Below are 20,735 nucleotides of genomic sequence, written 5' to 3'. Positions count from 1 at the left end.
TTGACATCTCTGGCAAGAGTCCCTTTCGTGTGTTACATTCATTACTGTAGGAAATTGTAAAACAGTAAGTAGTCCCGCCTTATACTAATCATATAAAAGGACAACACAATCTCAGTTTGGACCGGAGGAGGTGCGATTTTCTATTTTACCAGTGTACCTTCATGACACTAAAATCGATGAATCCACATCATCCCCACACAGTCCATCATGGGCGGTGTCATTTCCCCCGGTGACCTTGCAGCACATAAATACATAAATGGTGCATTATAAGCTATGTGCGGATCCCAACCACATAAATACAAACTATTACCGTGGAGAAGAAGACAGCTCCGTCGTACTGATTCGTTGCAACCAGAAAATACATGATCTACAATGCAAAAACTTCATAAGGGTCTCGTCTCAGGAGGGAAGTCGTCCAAGTTCCGATGACCCTGAACGTACCATTACGATCCAGATTCTCCATCTTCCTCCAACAAGGCAAAGGACCAAACCTGCGTCTTGCACCCACTGTACACTTTTCCCGCTGACTTACACTCCACAAGGTATCTGAAATACTTAATCTTTCTAAATGTGTCCCAACGTGATGTCTGTATTTATGTGTTTTGGTTTTTATCGGTCAGCTGATCGCAGACTGAACATCCTGTCGGCAGCAGAGAAAACTGGGCCGCTGATCACTCATCTGATTTAATGTCTGATTTAATGCTTTAATATTAAAACTCCAACCGGTAACTTGTAAAGATACTAGCTACCTTGCCGATGCTGGAAATTGCACACTTGTTTGTTTTCCCCGCTGAGGACTAGAAGTGACTTTAGCGGTTTTCATTGAGCCGCCGGGTGCATTTAATGTTAGCATGCAGCAGGCTAACGACACTGTTAAAGGCTGAAGGGGAAACCACTATGCTGCGATTTAATCCTTTAAAAGAGGCCAAACTGTATCACAACCAGCCCAGGAATGCACCTGTCATGACTAATAAGGGCTATACTTAGCTGTTATTCAACAAGGAAAGGTGTGATAATGTTAAGACGCAGTGCTAACAAGCTATCTGTGTTTACGTTAAGATGCGTTCAGTTGCATATTTTAGCGAAGGAATTTTAAAACGTGAGACAAGTTTATTTATAAAGCACATTTCAACAACAAGGCAATTCAAAGTGCTTCACACAAGACATCAAAAAGCATCATGACAGAGGAAAGAAAAGAAACATTAAAATAGAACATTAAAAAAATAAATATAATAATTAAAAAAAATAATTGGAATTATTAAATCTGAAAAATATGTTCAAATAAAAATAATTCAAATTTAATTAATTTAAATAAATAAAGTAAAAATATTTAAAAAAAAGTTACAGTGTAGAGTTAAAATTTAAAATCTTATTAAAATTGTTTAATTATATATCTTTATATCTTTGTTCCAGATATGAGGAGCATAGAAACTAGGTGAGATATCGATGACACAGGTCCTACACATTTTATCTTACAAGCGATGCAAAACATTGTGGAACTGCAAAGGGTTATTTTCCCCCCCGAGTCACAGCAGTCTCTGTGAGGTTGGACCAGATGTTGGATGATACAGCTGGAGGATTTTGTTATCCCAAAGATGTTGAGTGGGGATGAGATCAGAACCTTTTACCGGTTCAGTCATGTTCTTCCACATTAGTCTGGAAAAAGCATTTCTTCCCTGATACTTGTTTAGTCAGCTGGAAGCAAAATATCATGTTATGCTCCTTTTTTTTTTTTTTATGCAGAAGCTCTTCAGTCTGTGCTCTTCACCACTCCCACCATTAACTCATGTGAACCATGTCATAAAGCTGCAGATAAAAAGTGCTGACACTCCTTCCTGGGACAGTTTGGAACTTGTCAGAGTGTTGCAACCTAGTATTTGAAAATAAATCATATGCACTACTTGGCGGTCTGGTACTGCAAGCTTGCATTTCCTACCAATTCAGAGGGAGAGAGTGGTTGTTACTCCCAATCCAACAGACTGTCTCATGGGATAAATGTCACTCTCCAAAAACTCTGTAATAGTGACCCATTGAAAGTCATTGAGCTCTTCAGTATAACCCATTTTTCTGTGCATGTTTGTCTGTACAGATTGCTCTGTGTTTTCTGATGTGCACCATGATTGTAAAAGTCGAGGTGTCACTGTGCGTGTTTCTTCTGGAGCCGGTTAAAAGCTGAGCAGCAGCATTTTCTTTTACTAACATGTTCAGCCTGGGTTCTTGTGATGGTTCTTGTGATGGTCGGGTTATATATGTCTGTTGGGTATCGTGCACTTTGGGTTCTTTTCTGTTGAATTGTATTTAATTATTTGTAGTATTTTGCATCTGTTATGTTCTTGCTGTTGTTTATGTTCTTCTGTGTTTGTCAAAGCACTTTGTAAACCTGTGTTTTCAAAAGGTGCTATATAAATAAAGTTGTTATTATTATTATTATTATTAACACTGTATTTTACCTCTGCACAGGCTTAAAGGACCGCAATCATGACGGATTCCAAATATTTCACGACGAACAAAAAAGGTGAGCAAGGAAAGAGCTGGTGTACCTGAGTGTTATTAGTATTGTTTAATTACTGTACTGAATAAATACAGTAATTGAATCCTTAAACATTCTATTTCTTTGACTTTCTTGAAGTGAAAATCTAATTTCTGTCAATGTGCCGTGTGATTCGTCTCGCAGGGGAGATCTTTGAACTGAAGGCCGAGCTGAACAATGAGAAGAAGGAGAAGAGAAAAGAGGCGGTGAAGAAGGTCATCGCTGCCATGACTGTTGGCAAGGATGTCAGGTAACACTCACACATTTAAACTCTGACATCAACCAGTCAGTGATCTGAATCATTAACCATGTCCAGCAAATCAAAATGAGGCCAACCTATGAGGAATTGCTCATCTGATATTGTTTTTCTTCATACTTTCAGCACCGGTTTATTCTTGAAAACTTTATCTTTGTGGCTACTGTAGTGACTCAGCTCCTGGAATTATTTTGATTGGTCAATGCAGTGGAAAAATAAGCAAGAACTCTGTGCTAAAGCATTAGCAGTTAATTATTAAGTTAACTCAGTGTTGTGAAACGGAAAATAAGGAATGCAGAAATAGCTTTAAAAATCAGGCATCAATTTTGAAAACCCCAATAAGAAGCGTACTCCTTTTTCCATTTTCAGACCTTCTGAACCACACTTCTGATAATAGATTATAATGGCCATTAGGCCGACTTTGTGAATGAATTTATGCAACACTGAGATGAAGAAAAGATCCTTGAAACATAATTCTCTTGAGTCTGACAAAAACCTCTTGCGGTGCTTCCAGCTCTTTGTTTCCAGATGTGGTGAACTGCATGCAGACCGACAACCTGGAGCTGAAGAAGCTGGTCTATCTCTATTTGATGAACTACGCCAAGAGCCAGCCGGACATGGCCATCATGGCCGTCAACAGCTTCGTCAAGGCAAGGCCCCAAATGAACTTGATTTGTTTTTTTCAACTCTTTATAACGATATATGAACCCACTGTAAAAAAATAAAATAAAACAACTATTTACACATAAAAGAAGAGACTGACAATGATCATTAATGAGCTGAAAAATTATGCTGAACACAACAATTCCACTAAAAGGTCTCCAATGAAATAATAAACTGACTGTCTGGTCTTGCTCTTCAGGACTGTGAAGACCCCAACCCTCTGATCCGAGCTCTGGCCGTCCGCACCATGGGCTGCATCCGGGTAGACAAGATCACTGAGTATCTGTGTGAGCCGCTCAGGAAGTGTCTGAAGGATGAGGATCCATACGTGAGGAAGACGGCAGCAGTTTGTGTGGCTAAACTTCACGACATTAACGCCCAGATGGTAGAAGACCAGGGCTTCCTGGACTCTCTGAGAGATCTCATCGCTGACTCAAATCCCATGGTAGGTCTCAGTTTCTTCTTTTAGTGTTTCGTTCATGCCAAAACCAATCATGGAAACAGCTTTTTGAATTAGATTTCACACAGTCCAGTGTAATAAGGTAAAACATGAATAAACCAAGCTGTCAATAAATGGGATAAGATGATGCTGAAGAGGAGTTAAAGTGTTTTAGGGTGCACTCACACTAGACAGTCCGTACCATGCTTAAGAACGCTTCACCCTCAAAGGGGCGCTGGTGGCGCAGTGGTTAGTGCGCGCGCCCCATGTATGGAGGCTGTCGTCTCAAGCGGGCTCGCATCCCACCTGTGGCCTCTTTCCCGCATGTCATTCCCCACTCTCTCTTTCTCTCTCCCTGATTTCTGACTTTATCCACTGTCCTATCTCTCCATTAAAGGCATAAAAAGCCCCCCCCCCCCCCCCCCCCCAAAAAAAAGAAAAAGAGAAGAACGCTTCACCCTCAAAGTCCAGTTCATTTGACTAGTGTGAGCGCTCTGATCCGTGCTCAAGCACAGTTCACTTCCTTGGCCCTGGAACGCTTGGTGTCTGTGTCTGTGTGTTAATAGTGCGTCAGTGAATCAGAGCAACATAGAGATGACGATATTTTAACAGTTCGGGGGAAATTAAAGTAACAGAAATTCCCAAAAAGTCAAAAAGTAGCAACACTTGTGTGCTGCACAGACGTTGTGCTCTCAGAGAGAGAGAGAGGAAGCTGCCGACACAAGTCATGTAGAAGCTGGATGATGCTAGTTTGCTCAGAGTTGCTGTGATTGGCTTATTTTGTGCAAACAAGCTAAACCCGGATGACTTTTAAAGAACTAAATACAAAGAGGACTACTGTCCTATCTCTCGAATAAAGGCACAAAAAAAGCCCCCCAAAAATATGGTTTGTCACATGTAATGATCAACATTTGAAAAGTTAACCAAAGTTCTAATGAAATAGTGTTGCCTGCTGTAGCTTCGATATTAAAGGGATAGTTGGGTTATGTTAGGCTTTTCTTCAGATAATAAGCTCTTTAACTTAAAACACTGTTGAGTATAATGTAGGCAATCCCACAATGTCTTCTGATATCCAACTGGTGCAACATCTACAGAGTTTTCCTTCCAAGGTTTTCCTCACACAACGCCCTCTGTCCTTCAGGTTGTGGCCAATGCAGTCGCCGCCCTGTCTGAGATCAGTGAGTCTCACCCCAACAGCAACCTGCTGGATCTCAATCCCCAGAACATCAACAAGCTGCTGACGGCTCTCAACGAGTGCACAGAGTGGGGACAGATCTTCATCCTGGACTGCTTGTCTAACTACAATCCCAAGGATGAGCGTGAGGCCCAGAGGTAGTTCTCACTGTGTGACTGAAGTTTGGGACGTAGGCTCGTTCTGATTGACCAGCATGAATAAATGATGATAGAAGAGACACTCTCTTTCCTTTAATGCCCCTGACACTGTAAAGACAACCTAACTATTTTATTCACTCTTGATCACACTGCTATAATGTTCCTTCACTTACTTCCAAAGTAAGTTTGTCTTGCCCTGTCAGCTCTCTAATCTTACCAATGTTATAATCCAGACTCGACGCTGTTCCTTTAAGAGAAAGCTATAAAACAATTTGAAGCTGTGAAGGTTTGGAGAAAATATCTCTAGATCACAGATATAGTTTCCTTGATTGATTTTTCCTTAAGGAAAGAGAAAAGTAGGCATTTCAAAGGACTCTATGTTGCCCCCCCCCCATCTCCTCCTGCTGTTGTTTCAAAGTATTGTCCAGCCCATCCTGCTCTACTGTTCCACTTGCTTCTTTAACATGCTCACTGTCAAAAACCGGGTCAAACTCACACGTGTCACAAACATAGCTGCCAAATTAATTGGTCTCCCCAGAGCTCAATCTCAAGGCCATCTCACGCGTCGCACTTACAATAGCACTGGACAACACACACCCACTCCACTGCCACTTCACCATTATGCCCTCTGGACGCAGGTACGGGTCCATGTTGTGCAGGAGGGCTCGATATGGCAAAAGCCTGGTGCCTGCAGCCATAGCAGCCCTCAACAAAAGGCCAAAATAAAAACACCCCAGTCCCACTCTGTCTATATATCTGTATGCATGTTATCTTGTTGTGTTTGTCCATCTGTGATTATCTGTCGGCGTGCTGTCCATAACTGTACTGTGAAGTGGAAAAGAATTTCCCCTTGGGGACAGTAAAGTCTAAGTCTAAAGTCTTCATTTATTGGATTATTTAGGATTTAATGACTTTATTATAGTTCCCCTGTAGAGAGGAAAATCCCTACCCAGACTTGAATCAGGGACCTTAATAAAAAATATGCACATTGAATTGTTTAACTAAAGAGGTTTTTTTTACTTGTTAATTCTTGATACTGAAAATGAACGATAAAAGCTCAAACTGCAGTCAAACACTGCTCCTCCTTCTTTGAGTTATGACGCTCCTACTTGATTCAGAATAATGACACCCGGACGATTCTTTACTTTTGCCTCCTCTGCTTTCTCAGCATCTGCGAGCGTGTCACTCCCCGGCTGTCTCACGCCAACTCGGCCGTGGTGCTGTCGGCTGTGAAGGTGCTGATGAAGTTCTTAGAGCTGCTGCCCAAGGACTCCGACTACTACAACACCCTGCTTAAGAAGTTATCCCCACCGCTGGTCACCTTGCTCTCCGGAGAGCCTGAGGTCCAGTATGTGGCTCTGAGGAACATCAACCTCATCGTCCAGAAGAGGTGAGTGGTCACGTCGTTGTTTTGCCTGCAGTGTCTTGCAATTCCTTTTTTTTTTAAATCCCGTTAGAGAAAATGTAAACAAATTAATTAAGGCATTTCAATATATTCCAGATTTGCTTTTCTATTTATAGAAATAAATATCCATATTTATGCTCTTTCCTGTCCAGCTACAGTGTGAATGTTTTAAATGCTTTTTGTGCAGGCCGGAGATCCTGAAGCAGGAGATCAAGGTGTTCTTCGTCAAGTACAACGACCCGATCTATGTGAAACTGGAGAAACTGGACATCATGATTCGCTTGGCCTCTCAAGCCAACATTGCTCAGGTACCTTAAACACAACATGCAGAACTTGTTGGGCTCTGTCATTAAACAATTAAGGTTAATAGTATTAAGACATGATTCTTGTCATGTGTATAGAGGGGGGTTGGAAGGATTAAAAGATATTAAATGTCTGGGTTAAAGAGAAGCAGGAAGTGAGTTCAGCATCATGTCTTTTGTTTCTGAATCACTATACAGACAGTGTTAACGTGAACCAGATTTGTTTATTTTTGTCGAGGGTTAATAAAAAGAAGATTTACTTTATTGATCCCCGGAAAGGGAAATTCTGTTTTTACACTCTGTTAATGAGTCATGCAACACACATACACACACACACAGGCTGAGAGACAACACATTTGTGAGCTGCTGTTTTCTGTCATTCTCAGGTTCTGGCTGAACTGAAGGAATATGCAACAGAGGTGGACGTTGACTTTGTGCGCAAGGCTGTGCGAGCTATCGGACGCTGTGCCATCAAAGTGGAGGTGAGAAATAAAACCGTAGCTGATGTGAGAATCATGACCACAAGACAATTATAAATAACAAACAGCTCCCTCAGTCTTTGCTTAAAGAATTAATCCGTACTCTGAAAGAGGAGACCGCTATCGCACATAGCGCCCGATCTAACAATACTTTGTTCCAATGCAAACAAGATGTGGTGTGAGCTATTATGACCTTACTAAGAGTAGTGTTGACACTGCACCTCTTTCCTGTTCCCTCTTCAGCAATCAGCTGAGCGCTGTGTCAGCACTCTGCTGGACCTGATCCAGACCAAGGTCAACTATGTTGTTCAGGAGGCGATTGTGGTCATCAGGGACATCTTCCGCAAATACCCCAACAAGTATGTTTCCCTCTGAACCGCTGAGAACTGTTAAATAAGTGGTGACACATGTTCTAGTCCTGGATATGTTGATGGTTTTCAGAATCCATCCAGGATTATTCAGTCGCTGGGTAATTTCCATGTTGTCTGATACACATGAGGGTTTTATTCATGGTCATGTTTTTGCTTTGTCCTGCATTCATTCTGACCCCTTACTGCTGTTATTCAGGTATGAGAGCATCATTGCCACATTGTGTGAGAATCTGGACTCCCTCGACGAGCCGGATGCTCGTGCTGCCATGATCTGGATTGTTGGAGAGTACGCTGAGAGGATCGACAACGCTGACGAGCTGCTGGAGAGCTTCCTCGAGGGCTTCCATGATGAGAGCACTCAGGTGGGTTGGTCAGAAAAGCACGGGGGGAATGTTTTTTATTTTTATTTTTCTGTTTTCAAATGTAACTTGTGTCCACCTCTCACAGACTTTTGGTTTGGCACTTTACAATGAAACAATAATAACATGTTGACTAAAAGTGTGTGTTCTGATTTCCAGGTCCAGCTCACTCTGCTGACCGCCATTGTCAAGCTGTTCCTGAAGAAGCCGTCGGAGACTCAGGAGTTGGTGCAGCAGGTTCTCAGCCTGGCCACTCAGGTGACTGTCTTCTTTTTTTTTTGTTATGTTTAGGGCCATTTTTGCCTTTATTAGATAGGAGAGCTGAAGAGAGACAGGAAATGTTGGGAGGAGAGAGTGGGGGATGACATGTAGCAAAGGGCCCGAGGTCAGATTTGAATACCCAACCGCTGCAACGAGATGTATAGCCTCAAAACATGAAGCGGGCAAAATTACTGCAAGATTATCTGCTGGCCCTTTCTTCTTCTTTTTTGAAAAAAACTTCAGGTTAAAGTCAGATATTTTAATTTCTTCAATGCAGTTGTCTGATTGAGTTTTTGGCTAAAGCTACTGGAACATGTTAGAAACAAAGCTCTCTGTCGCCTTTTAGACGTTTTTGCTTCCATCTTTATGATTAATCATTGAATCTAATTTTTTTGGACACCTCTTAGCAACTAGTCATTAGATGCAATGGGAAACAAAAAAAATCTAATTTACAGTGCCTGTGTGTAACTTTCTGCTCTTGTGCAGGACTCTGACAACCCTGACCTGCGTGATAGAGGCTACATCTACTGGCGTCTGCTGTCCACCGACCCCGTGACTGCCAAGGAGGTGGTGCTGTCAGAGAAGCCCCTGATCTCAGAGGAGACAGACCTGATCGAGCCCACCCTACTGGACGAGCTCATCTGCCATATCGGCTCCCTGGCCTCCGTCTATCACAAACCTCCCAGCGCTTTCGTCGAGGGCAGCCACGGAATCCACCGGAAGCACCTTCCTGTGCAGCACAGCAGGTAGGTACCCATCAAGGGGCACAACGTTTGAATGTGTTCGATTTCCACGTCATCTTGATTTTAAAACCCGCAGCCTCACCGGTGCTTCTGCTTTCTCCTTTGACAGCATCGATACTGGGGAGAGCCCAGTGAGCGGCGGGCCAGCAGCTGCCATCGATCAGCCACACGTGATCCCCAGCCAGGGTGACCTGCTGGGTGACCTGCTGAACCTGGACCTGGGCCCACCAGTCAATGTGCCCCAGGTCTCCTCCATGCAAATGGGTGCAGTTGACCTTCTGGGAGGGGGCCTGGACAGCTTGGTGAGCTTGATCGCGCACTGACACGCCCACATGCACATTCAGTTCCCCTTAGAGAGGAAGGAGAAGCCTAACCTGGGCTTCAGACTCCTCTCAGCTTACCGATGGGACGAACCAGGTCGGAAACATGGTTTGTTGGGGCATGTCCATTGGATGATAATTTGATTACAGCAGAGCAGAGGTGTAATTAAACAAACAGGATTTCCATTTAAAAGACTGAAATGTCCCTGTGGGTGGGAAACAAGAGGGCTGAGGTACCAGAAAAACACACAAAATAGAATAATGACAGCCTCATCCTTGAATCTTCAGATTGGGTCAACCAATAATTGGTCTCAGGTCTTAAACTCTGTATTCTGCAGCATTCTGAACACAGTTTATCTGTAATTAATTTGAGGATGTCTCATGGTTATTTAATGGTTAAAAGCGTGCAAGATTGAGTCATAGGACAGAGAGTAAAGGGTTAGGGTTAAAGGGGGACGTACATTTCTTCCATTTCAAAGACTTGCTGCACATTCTGCTGTCTTTGCTGTTTGAGCGTTTTTACGTTTTATTAAACAAAATAACAAACTTCCATTACATCTCTTAAATGTTTTAAACTGCTTAAAAATATTGAAAACCTTTTTAAGGCTTTTTTGTGTTCTTACACGGTCAACGGTTGCCTTTCACTTCTTCGAGCCGCTGGAATAACTGGACCTCTTCATAACCTTCTTGCAGATTTTTAAGGTCTTATTATTCCATGTCTGACTTAACATGTGACGCTGCTATTTTCCCACAAAGTGAGGGTTCCTCTTGATGGGTTGCGGTTGCTAAGAAAGTCTCTGTCTCTGTCTTTGTTTGTGTGTTTTGGTCTGTCTGTGATGCGGTCTTTGGGGGCCTCTCTTCTCTCCTGTAGCTGGGGGGAGACCTGGGCGGAGGTGTTGGGGGAAGTCCAGCAGTAAGTCCAGCCCTTGTGTTTGGCGGTCTGCCTGTCTGCATGCTTTCTGAATTTAACCCCATCACACACTCAAACCAGCCGAACCTCTTAAGTTAACACCACGTTTGTAAACCTGGCTTGTTTGTCTCACGCTCAGGTGTTAACCACCATGTAGTTATGTTTGCATGTTTTATTCCATTTTCTGACCGGGAGAAGTCACCCACCCCGATTTAACTGGCACTGATTTTTGTCTGGATTGATGTTTTAACTTGCTTTAAACAAAAAAAAGTTTCAACCACACTTACAATCTTTTAAATGAATCATAGGCAGATTGAGCAAAAACAGAACCACTGTTGTTTCACTTTACACCAAATTGAGCCAGAAACTGAAAAGGAACTAATGTAGGAAGTCCGTCATTTTTCTTGTGTAAACTTTGCTGATTGGTCCGTTAGAGGGATGGGCAACATGTCAAAATCTACCGTTAGACTGATTGTACTAAAGATTTGGCTAAATTCTTACATTTTGCGCCTCTGTTTCCAGAGAAGTAACTGTCCCTTTTTATTATTTTTTGTTATTTGAGGACAGTGAACGCAAAACTGCAAATCAATGATTACGACTACTTAATGGAAAATTAAAGATTTTGATATAACTTTACTCATATCTGATTCGATGTATGCTAGGGCTGGGGAATTAATGGAAACCGACATTCAGAACCTCTAACCGATGTAATCTTGCCCATTTTAGATTTTTTTGATTATTTTTACGACACGTCCAATCCGACATGGAAGCAGTGTCGGTCGTTTGGTCACATTTTGTCTTTAGGGAAGACGACACTGAACAAAAAGAAGTCAAATGTAAACACGTGCAAAAAAATGCAAGTAATTTATTTTCCACTGTTTTAGAGAAGTTAATTTCTACTTTAAAACTAAAATGTGTCGTTTTCATTTCAAGTGATTCTTTGATTTCAGTTCAAATTATTCAACAAACAACTAAAAAAATAATGAATCAGATATGAACTCTTTCATTAGAAAACATATCACAGCTTTAATAGTTGAACTTATTTACATTAGAGACTGTGTCAGTGAACTATGAGGGCAAAAAAACAAACAAACAAGATAATCGTTCATTAATCGTAATCGAGGTCAAATGTTCAATTAATCGTGATATTGATTTGAGGTCATATCGCACAGCCCTAATGTATACTCTACATAAACACCAGATCCCTGAAAGTACTCACCCCACGACTGAGCTTCTCTCTTTCCCCGTCATAAAGGCTTTATCATAATGTCGCTGTCGTTCACATGTTGTTTTTCTCTCCTCGTTAAAGAGTGCCGTTAGTTGTCTGTTCCTTTGGCATGCCTTTAGATTGTCTGTGTGATTCTGTTTGTAGGTTAGAAAATAATTTGTCATTGATACTTGTGTAAATATTGGTCACTTACTTTTGTGTGTGTTTTGTGTGTGTGTGTGTTTTCATTGTGATTGGCCCAGGTGGGACAGAACTTCATCCCCTCATCTGTCCCCAGTACTTTTGCTCCTTCACCCACACCTGCTCCTCCGGCAGTCAGCAGCGGCCTCAACGACCTGTTTGAGCTCTCCACAGGCATGGCCATCACCGGTGGAGGCTTCATCACCCCGAAGGCAGTGAGTTCGCTTAAATCAAGTCTCGGCTAGTAGTCTAGAGTTCATTTGACACATGGCGTTTCGCTGATAAAAGCAGCAGTTTATAAAGAAGAAAAGCTTTGTCTGTGTACAATCATTACAGGTAAGTGGTCTGCATGAAAGCAAGTATGACAAGTGAGTAAGTAAGAAGAAGTCACAAGAAATCTATAAACAGCTGCATCAGTAAGAAGATTAACTCTAAATCCACTTTCAGTTATTGATTCCTGCGTTTGAGGGTTCATTGAATACTTAAGCACTACGGTAAGGAAAGCAGATCCGCACACCGAGGAGCTGACGTTTGAAGGATTTATTAAGTGATGTTTCGAGCCAACCTGCTCTTTCTCAGACTTGCTTTCCTTACTTATTTGTGGTTTTTAGATCCAGCACCCACTGAGGGATGTGCGTGTGTTTTATTTATTTTACTGAAGCACTACACCAGATCTTATAATCATGGGAAAAAAAGATAGGGTAAGGTTACAACAACAAATATTTTTATGGGGCGCCGGTTGCCTAGTGGTTAGTGTGCACGCCCCATGTGCGGAGGCTGTTTTCCTCAAGGTGGGCGGCCCGGGCTCAGGTCCGACCTGTGGCCCCTTTTCAGCATGTAATTTCCCCTTCTCTCTCTCTCTCTCTCTGTCTCTCTCTCTTTATCTCTCTCTCTATCTCTCTCTGTCTCTCTCTCTATCTCTGTCTCTCTCTCTATATATATCTCTCTATATATATCTCTCTATATATATCTCTCTCTCTTTCTCTCTATATATCTCTCTCTCTCTCTTTCTCTCTCTATATCTCTTTCTCTCTCTCTCTTTCTCTCTCTATATCTCTCTCTCTGTCTCTCTCTCTTTCTCTCTATATCTCTCTCTCTTTCTCTTTCTCTCTATATGTCTCTTTCTCTCTCTATATCTCTCTCTCTTTCTCTCTCTCTCTCTCTCTCTCTCTGTCTCTCTATTTCTGTCTCTCTCTTTCTCTCTGTCTCTCTCTTTCTCTCTCTCTCTTTTTCTCTCTCTGTCTCCCTCTCTCTCTCTCCCTCCCTGTCTCTCGCTCTCTTTCTCTCTATATGTCTCTTTCTCTCTCTATATCTCTCTCTCTTTCTCTCTCTCTCTCTCTCTGTCTCTCTATTTCTGTCTCTCTCTTTCTCTCTCTCTGTCTCTCTCTCTCTCTCTCTCTCTCTCTCTTTCTCTCTCTCACTCTCTCTCTCTCTCTCTGCTGGTTTCTGACTATCCACCGTCCTGTTTCGAAAATAAAGGTCATAAAAAGACTTCAAACTAAATCTTAAAAAAATATTTATATATATTTTTTATTTTCTCTTTTTTGCAATTCAGTGGTCGATTCTTTTAAAATTCTAAAAAGTTGAGTGGATGCTTTCACAAATATTGTAGATGACATTGCATTGCAACAACGTGTCTACATGTGGGGTAAAAAAAAGTTTACTGGACGATCTCTCACCGGTACTTTCTTCACCAGGTGTGGCTGCCTGCAGTTAAAGCCAAAGGACTGGAGATTTCCGGAACCTTCTCTCGCCGCCAAGGCCACATGTACATGGACATGACCTTCACCAACAAGGCCCTGCAGCACATGACCGACTTCGCTGTCCAGTTCAACAAGAACAGGTCAATGAGATAACTAAGTGGGAAAGATGTATTTAACTACCTTCACGTTCTCTCAGAAACAGGAGATTTATTTTAGTGTGCTTGTTGGTTTCTTTGGTGTAGTTTTGGTATGATTCCTACCAGTCCTCTGCCCATTCACACTCCACTGATGCCCAGCCAGACGATCGACGTCTCTTTGCCGATCAACACCATTGGGCCAGTCATGAAGATGGACCCACTTAATAATCTGCAGGTACAGAACAACTCAATTTGTTACACCTGGTAGTCAATACTAACAACACTTTAGTTCACTAATCTATGTCAGTGAAACAGTTTTTCCTGAGTAGACAGAACAAACACATTTTGAATTTGTGATGTGTGTAATCTCAGTTGACAGACTAATATGCCAAAAATGTAAAAACCCAACATATCTTAAGTTTACACGGCAATCAGAGAAGACGATGTCATGCCCACCTTCTCCTTTGTGTTGGTGTCCACAGGTGGCTGTAAAGAACAGTATCGATGTCTTCTACTTCAGCGTACTCATCCCTCTCAATATATTCTTTGTTGAGGATGGAAAAATGGGTATGAACGTTTCTCACAACTTTATAAAACAGCATCACAGCTCTCTTCACACCAACACTATCGCACAGTAACATGTATGACAAATAATATTCTCCACAACCGTTTAAAAGTTTAACATGTGACTTTAGCACCAGTCTCCCTCAGAGCACCATCTCCCCTCCTCCTCCCCCCTCCCCCCTCAGTGTTCTGACCAAGTGCAGCCATTTGTAGGCCTGATCTCCATCCAGATATGAACCCCAAAATTTGTTATGGTTCTTATTAAAGTATTTTATACAAAATAAAGTATATATTTCGGTTTGGAAAGTCAGACGGTTGTTCTGCAATTATACTCTTAAGCTGATATACTCCCCCCTCCTGTCGATACAAACAGCTTCCCTAAGTTCGTGGATCCGAGTGGGAGGGGTTCAAGTGAAATAATCATTTATAATATAAGATTTGTTAGCGTCTGACAAACTAACAAACTAAAGGAAGCCCCTCCCATCAGATTCAAGAAAAACAAACCCTGAGGGAGTTTGACTTACTTTTATAGAAACTCATAACTCTACGATTCATTTAGTTATATTTAGTATCTGATATATTTATTTTTAAAATGTTACATATTAATCCTTAAAGCAGAAATTAATTATACTAGGAGAAGAGTCACTTTTAAAAATTCTTACATTGGATTAGAAATGGTTTACATTTAATCTTTTAACGCAGAGTTTAAGATGGAATAGCACCAATGTTTTTGTTAAATTCAGCAAAACGAGGCAAAGTCTTTTGGGCTGCGTTGGTTGAGAGGGAAAGCGAGGAACATATTGTAGTTTAGAGACTGTGGAGAAAATCTATTTTCTGCTCTTAGATTCTGAATATTGATAAGCCGGTGTGTTTGCTTTCTTCAGAGCGACAGGTGTTCCTGGCTACCTGGAAAGACATTCCCAATGAGAATGAGCTTCAGTACCAGATAAAGGATTGTCACCTAAACGCAGGTACGTACTAAAACAACACAGCCGGCTTTAAGTAAGCAGTCATTTTTCTTATGTCCCTTGTGGAAAGTAAAGTAAATGATAACTTTATTTGTGAGTTAAATTTTCTTTCTCCTCTAAATCTTTTGTTTTTAAAAGAATGCCATAAAATGTATTTATATTAATTGCTGAATGTTTGTGTCTTCATTACTTAATTTAAAGTGGTGTTTTGCTTACTGAATGCAACTGTCTGTTAGGATCTGTGCCTTTTTCTAATTGTGTCGTTTCATATGAGCAGACTATTTGAGTTCTTTACAGGAAACCTAACTATGCAGTATAAAACCTGACACCTGCTGACTGGTTGAGTTTGCCATGGCAACAGTCCTGTACAATGACAATAGGAGAGAACCAGCACTATCAAAAGTCAATTTTCTTGCAAAACATGCAATTATTTAAAAGCTCCTGATGTGCATTTATGAAGAAATGTGCTGAGAGCAAAAGACAAACATGTGAGTGGCTGTAATAAAAAACGCAATGAATTGTGGGCAACACGTTTAACATCAGTGCTCCTCCTCAAACAGCAGGGATCATCGTTAATTAAAGAAACAAGTTACACCCATTTGTTGCTTTTCAAAAAGCTTTGGCAGCCCTCAAAGTGCGTACACTCAGCCCTGGCCAGAATACCCATCCAGAGACCTGAAGACCTTCCCCACAAATCCTGCAGGACTGATAACCCCCCCCCCCCCCCCCCCCCCCCCCCCCCCACTCTTCAAAAGCTCTTACACTTTTTCCTGTTTTCTCTCCCCCATCTGCATGCCTAACTTTGGATGCTTCAACATTTCCTCTTTCTCTGTAAAAGAGCGACACCTCCAACTTGTGTTTATTTGTGCCAATGTCATCCTGGCAGCAGGACGGCTGACAGCCCCGTGTTTCTTTTTGAAGGTTCCCCAGTGTTTTAGAAAACCTTTTCATAAGGTTACCGCCTCAGTTCAGTAGGATCCTCTTAGAGCTAATTTACCTTTAATTCCCTAAAGACCCTTTCTGCCTTTAGTTGGTATTAGACTATGTGACTATTGGTGTTAGTATTCATAGTGATTACAGCCTGTTGTGTCTGTTTTTAGTGTGGTTCCTCTGTTTTAGTTACTAAGTGGTAGCACAAAGTGGTATGACATGTAAATGTTAATTCTGGTCCTGCAGACACAGTATCAGGGAAGCTGCAGAATAACAACATCTACACCATCGCCAAGAGAAACGTAGAAGGCCAGGACATGCTCTACCAGTCACTCAAGCTGACCAATGGCATCTGGATCTTGGCTGAACTCCGCATTCAACCTGGCAACCCTAACTACACGGTAGAGTATTCAGAAAGTTAAATTCAGTGCATTGGTATGTTTGGGCTTGTGGTCAGTTTGTGATGGTACCAGAAAATGATCGTATATGTTATAGATTATAATTTCTCCATGAAAATATTTGCGTTTTTAAAGACGTAATAATAATTTTTTACAGTAAAATATCTTAATGGATTAAAAATGTACTAAAAATGTTATATTTTTTGTTGAGTTTATACATTACCTCTAATATTTCCCACAGTTATCAAAGCACTTGAAGGATTATAACAAAGAGCATCCTGATGTTGATGCTGATCTGGTTCACCAGAACTAGTATCATGATTTTTATTGTTACTGCTTAAAAATGGGCTTTAACAATTTATTGATTTTCAAATTTTTGTCACTTTCTTTACAGTAGAATCTAAAATAAATCGACTTATTCTTTTCATGTTGTCATTTGATGTTCTGCACAGCTTGCTTGCCCTCTTCAGTTTTTGTTGATGAAGAAAATCACAAAAGAAAAAAACAGCTTCAAACTTACAAATAATTTTTTTTGACCACATTCATGTGATTCTTTGAACGACTTTAAGTGATCTCTGGGTTTTCTTGATAAAGTCAAAATAATCAAATATGAAGTGAGAAGTAGTTTCTCCTAGGTGAACCCGTTCTAAGACAGATTGTTTTCTCCTCAGATGGCATCCTTCAGATTGACTTTACATTTATGAGCGCATGACTCCTGTTGTAAGTCTGTTTTTTTCTCTCTCCACTCCGCAGCTGTCTCTGAAGTGTCGGGCCCCTGAGGTTTCTCAGTACGTCTACCAGACGTACGACTCCGTGCTGAAGAACTTACCTGCTGTTTAACTCGACATCTCTGCTTCTTCCTGACGTCTAATAGCAGTGTTTTATTGTTTTCAGCCACCTGCAGCCAACTACTAAAACAAAGGAATCCAAACAGTAAAGCTAGATATATATATAAAAAAAGAAAGATGAAAATGTAGGGGCCATTTTTCGTCTGATCATCTATCTTGTTGAAGTTTCCTTTCTTTTGGCAGTTTAACGCGTTAATGAATCCCTTTATTCAACTTCCATTTCAATTTTACCTTCCGGTGAAACGACCATTCCATCCTTAACTTGGTGTCTTAATGTTGTAAAGATGTGATGACGTGGAATAAGTCACAGTTTCCATGAAGCCATTGTGTCCTTTGTACTGTGTGCTGCTCTCTCTCTTCGCTTGGCTTTGATTTATTTCTTTTTTTTTTTTTAACTCCCTTTCCTTTAGCTGACCAAACCGAATAATAACACAAGTATCGATTCATTCCTTTTGTTGTAACTGGGCGTGACGTTTCAAAACCGTCAGTCGATGTTCAGAAGAAGTGTGTCCTGAGCTTATCATTTCCATTAGGCACCCTTCGTTGACAAACATACACAGACATTCCTGCCTTTAACCAGGCTCCTTCTATTTCATAGGATTGCATACAGAAATGTTGTTTTTCTCAAGTATAAAACACAGTAAAGCAGTTTAAAAACAAGCAGGAAATAAAGAGAGGAGGTAATAGAAGTTAGAGCACTAGAACATTTAATGTAACTCCTCAAACTTGGCAAGTCACTGCTGTTTCCCCACCTGTGAATTAGTATCTACACTGCAGGTAAAAGAACAAAGACGCAGCTCTTTGTTGCGTCACAGTTTTCTGTCATGTGTTTTGAAGGGTCAAATAAAAAAGAAAAGTACAGAAAAACAAAATATTCAGTGGAGAATCTTAATTCCTAACCCGGACAATTAGTCGGCCCTGAGGATGGATTTGATGGTAAAATACACACATTATACTGCTCATCTCATGTAGTTGAGTTATGTAGAAGTACAAAGAGTAGACGGACAGGAAAAGCTGGAGAGGTTGCCCTTACTTTAATCTTGAACGTTTGAATTACCGTGAAACCACTATTCATACTACAGCAGCTTCATTTGTTCACACACCAGTGCCACTCCTTTTAAATGAATTGCACACTTCACAAATGATTCTACTCCTCTCACAGATCAGTTCTGTAAAACAAACATCCAAGTACACCGCTTTACACATCCTACATTGTCATTCCTATTTATTTCGCATCTACCTCTTGTGTGTTTCCTTTGACCCGGCTTTAAGTCTGTAATGTGATTTAAATGTTTTCACCTCTTCTTCTTAATGCCACTGTATTTTTTTTCTTATTTTCATTCCATCTTTTTCAACCTGTGGCCAGTCAGCCAACCAGTATCAGGACCAAGCACACATGCAAATGAAATGCCAAGCGTATCTTGTAGTGCCCCATGTGTCAGTATAACCTCTAATGTTGGCGTTGTTTTGTTCTCTAGGACAATAGAGTGTCTCCGCCCTAAGGCCCAGAGTTGCTTAAGTACAGTACAGAGAAGTGATCGTGTCATTTGTGTAGCTAATTCAAATGTTTTGGTATTCTCTTGAGAATGAAATGCCTTGTCTCTATCTATTCAACAGAGAAGGCTTATCAATGTATCATAAGGTGTGTTGGTGACACTATTTTCCTATGTGAAGTATGAAAAAAAAAACAACGTATGTGTGCTTGCATGAGCCCTCTGTTCATTTTAACCCTTCATTTATAATCTAACTGCCCAACTTTATGTTCTATCGTAGATGACATACGGTTTTAGAGAAGCGTTTTTTTTTTTCAAGCACTCCCACAAATGGAATTATATCCAAATCTGTTGGCAGCAATACAGAACGAATGGAGACGGCTGTAATAGCATTAAGTGAAATTTGGATATGTTAAGCATCATTGCTGTAACCCTGTTGTTAATGATTTATCATTGTCACAGTACCACATCTTGTGTCAATAAAATGTCAAATATAATCTGTTGTCACCGTGTTCGGCATTCTGATATGAGAGGTCACATGTTCGTTTTCATCAAGTTAAAAATAAGTCTCAGAGCGCTCCAAAAAACATCTATTTCTAAATCCACTCTGAGAAGAAACCACATGATGTATTTTTGTAGGCCAACCCGGAAGTAGCATCACCATGGGGTCTAACGAGAATTCACCCTATGGGATTTTTGGATTGCATTTTGGATCATTGCAGAAAATAAGCTCAGTGGCAAACGCACGTTTCTGAAGCGTAGGCGTTTTGTTCAGCAGGATAATCTTCACAGATGAACGCCATTTTTATGATGTTTGAAGCGTTAATGCGGCCGACAGAAGTAAAAAGCTAACGTCATGCTACAAGCGAACTACGCCACGGTGGGATGATTGTGACGTCACTAGCGTTATGCTTCAGACGACCTCCGATAAACTAATCCACGTAGCTTAATAAATAGTTTACTAACATAATATTCACCTTAACCTAAAGATTAAACCTACAGGAGACATCTCCGACTAGTGAGAGAGTTCCCGCGCTCTGTGTCCGGCGTGATGACGTTTAATGTCCCCGACAACCGCTGTAGTCACATTTAGCCACTTGTTAGCAACCGCCTTTTTAAAGACGAGTAAAAACTTAAAAATTCACAAGTGGAGGTATTACCTAACGTAGTTTATGTGGTCTAACAAAACACCAACATCTCTTCAGCTTGTGTTAACCACAGACCTTATTTCAGGCGTCTAACCACAAACACATTCAAAATCCCTGTTGACTTTTAGACTTTAGACCCCGTGGTGCTCAAATGCTAACTTACTTCCGGGTTTTAGGACTCATTCCCGTGGCGCTCTATAAACCCCTCTGCTCAGAACAGGCTGTTTCTGTGTCTGTACCTTTAAATATGTAAATGAGTTGTGTGACCACGCCCCCTCTCTGGAAGTGCTTGGGTGGCTCTGGCTTTCTCGCTCCAGATGGGGGACTCAAATGAAAATACCACAAAACACCTAGCTGTGGGAGTGTCACCCGCCTGGGGGGAGGGGCTACTGCCCTTTGTGATGTCATGAAGGGAAAATCTCCAAACGGCCTGTTTGAGCACACATTTTCTGAAAAGTGGAGCAGGCAGAAGACGGAGAGGATGGACTTTTCTTATCATTGGGGGGTTTGTAGACAGACTAGGGACACATGTGGTGTTAGAAAAACATGGTAAGAAGTTTATTTTGCATATTATGTGACCTTCTTATCCCATCTCTTCCCCCTATCCCTTTCCAAGCCCGGCGCAGTCTAGGCCTGTGAAGACTGTTTCGTCATGAGCCGGGGATCCGGCCGAAGATTTCTGCCTTTTAATAAGGCAGTTTTTTCTTACCACTGTAACTTTTGCTGCTTTGCTAAAGTGCTCATGATGGATAGGCCGGATCTTTGTAA

At 41.2% G+C, this 20,735-nt stretch overlaps 1 protein-coding gene across 2 annotated transcripts; it reads left to right on the top strand.

The window, feature by feature from the left end:
* The first annotated feature begins 398 nt into the window (after nucleotides 1–398).
* On the top strand, nucleotides 399–19,316 carry ap2b1 (adaptor related protein complex 2 subunit beta 1). 2 transcript variants are annotated; one of them, XM_061056459.1, is made up of 22 exons: nucleotides 399–542; nucleotides 2,461–2,515; nucleotides 2,675–2,780; nucleotides 3,301–3,436; nucleotides 3,649–3,894; nucleotides 5,030–5,220; nucleotides 6,389–6,610; nucleotides 6,813–6,933; nucleotides 7,314–7,409; nucleotides 7,650–7,765; nucleotides 7,974–8,139; nucleotides 8,296–8,394; nucleotides 8,884–9,143; nucleotides 9,250–9,442; nucleotides 10,332–10,373; nucleotides 11,841–11,993; nucleotides 13,476–13,621; nucleotides 13,724–13,853; nucleotides 14,101–14,185; nucleotides 15,067–15,153; nucleotides 16,327–16,481; nucleotides 17,232–19,316. In XM_061056459.1, the coding sequence occupies exons 2-22, from the start codon at nucleotides 2,479–2,481 to the stop codon at nucleotides 17,316–17,318; spliced, it is 2,874 nt and encodes a 957-aa protein (XP_060912442.1). In that variant the 5' UTR covers nucleotides 399–542; nucleotides 2,461–2,478; the 3' UTR covers nucleotides 17,319–19,316. The 2 variants fall into 2 exon arrangements, with proteins under 2 accessions (XP_060912442.1, XP_060912443.1); XM_061056460.1 differs by lacking the exon at nucleotides 10,332–10,373.
* The last annotated feature ends 1,419 nt before the right edge of the window (nucleotides 19,317–20,735 follow it).

This window comes from Labrus mixtus, chromosome 14, assembly GCF_963584025.1.
Source record: "Labrus mixtus chromosome 14, fLabMix1.1, whole genome shotgun sequence".
Classification (NCBI taxonomy): domain Eukaryota; kingdom Metazoa; phylum Chordata; class Actinopteri; order Labriformes; family Labridae; genus Labrus; species Labrus mixtus.
The sequence above is the reverse complement of the archived record's forward strand: the minus strand, read 5'-3'. Positions and strand labels throughout refer to the sequence as shown.

What these genes read in the sequence shown, in the direction of transcription:
- ap2b1 (XM_061056459.1), top strand. Translation starts at nt 2,479, where the DNA reads ATGACGGATTCCAAATATTTCACGACGAACAAAAAAG. An exon ending in TCGCTGACTCAAATCCCATG is followed by an intron (nt 3,895 to 5,029) that starts GTAGGTCTCAGT and finishes TCTGTCCTTCAG; the next exon opens with GTTGTGGCCAATGCAGTCGC. An exon ending in TTCTCAGCCTGGCCACTCAG is followed by an intron (nt 8,395 to 8,883) that starts GTGACTGTCTTC and finishes GCTCTTGTGCAG; the next exon opens with GACTCTGACAACCCTGACCT.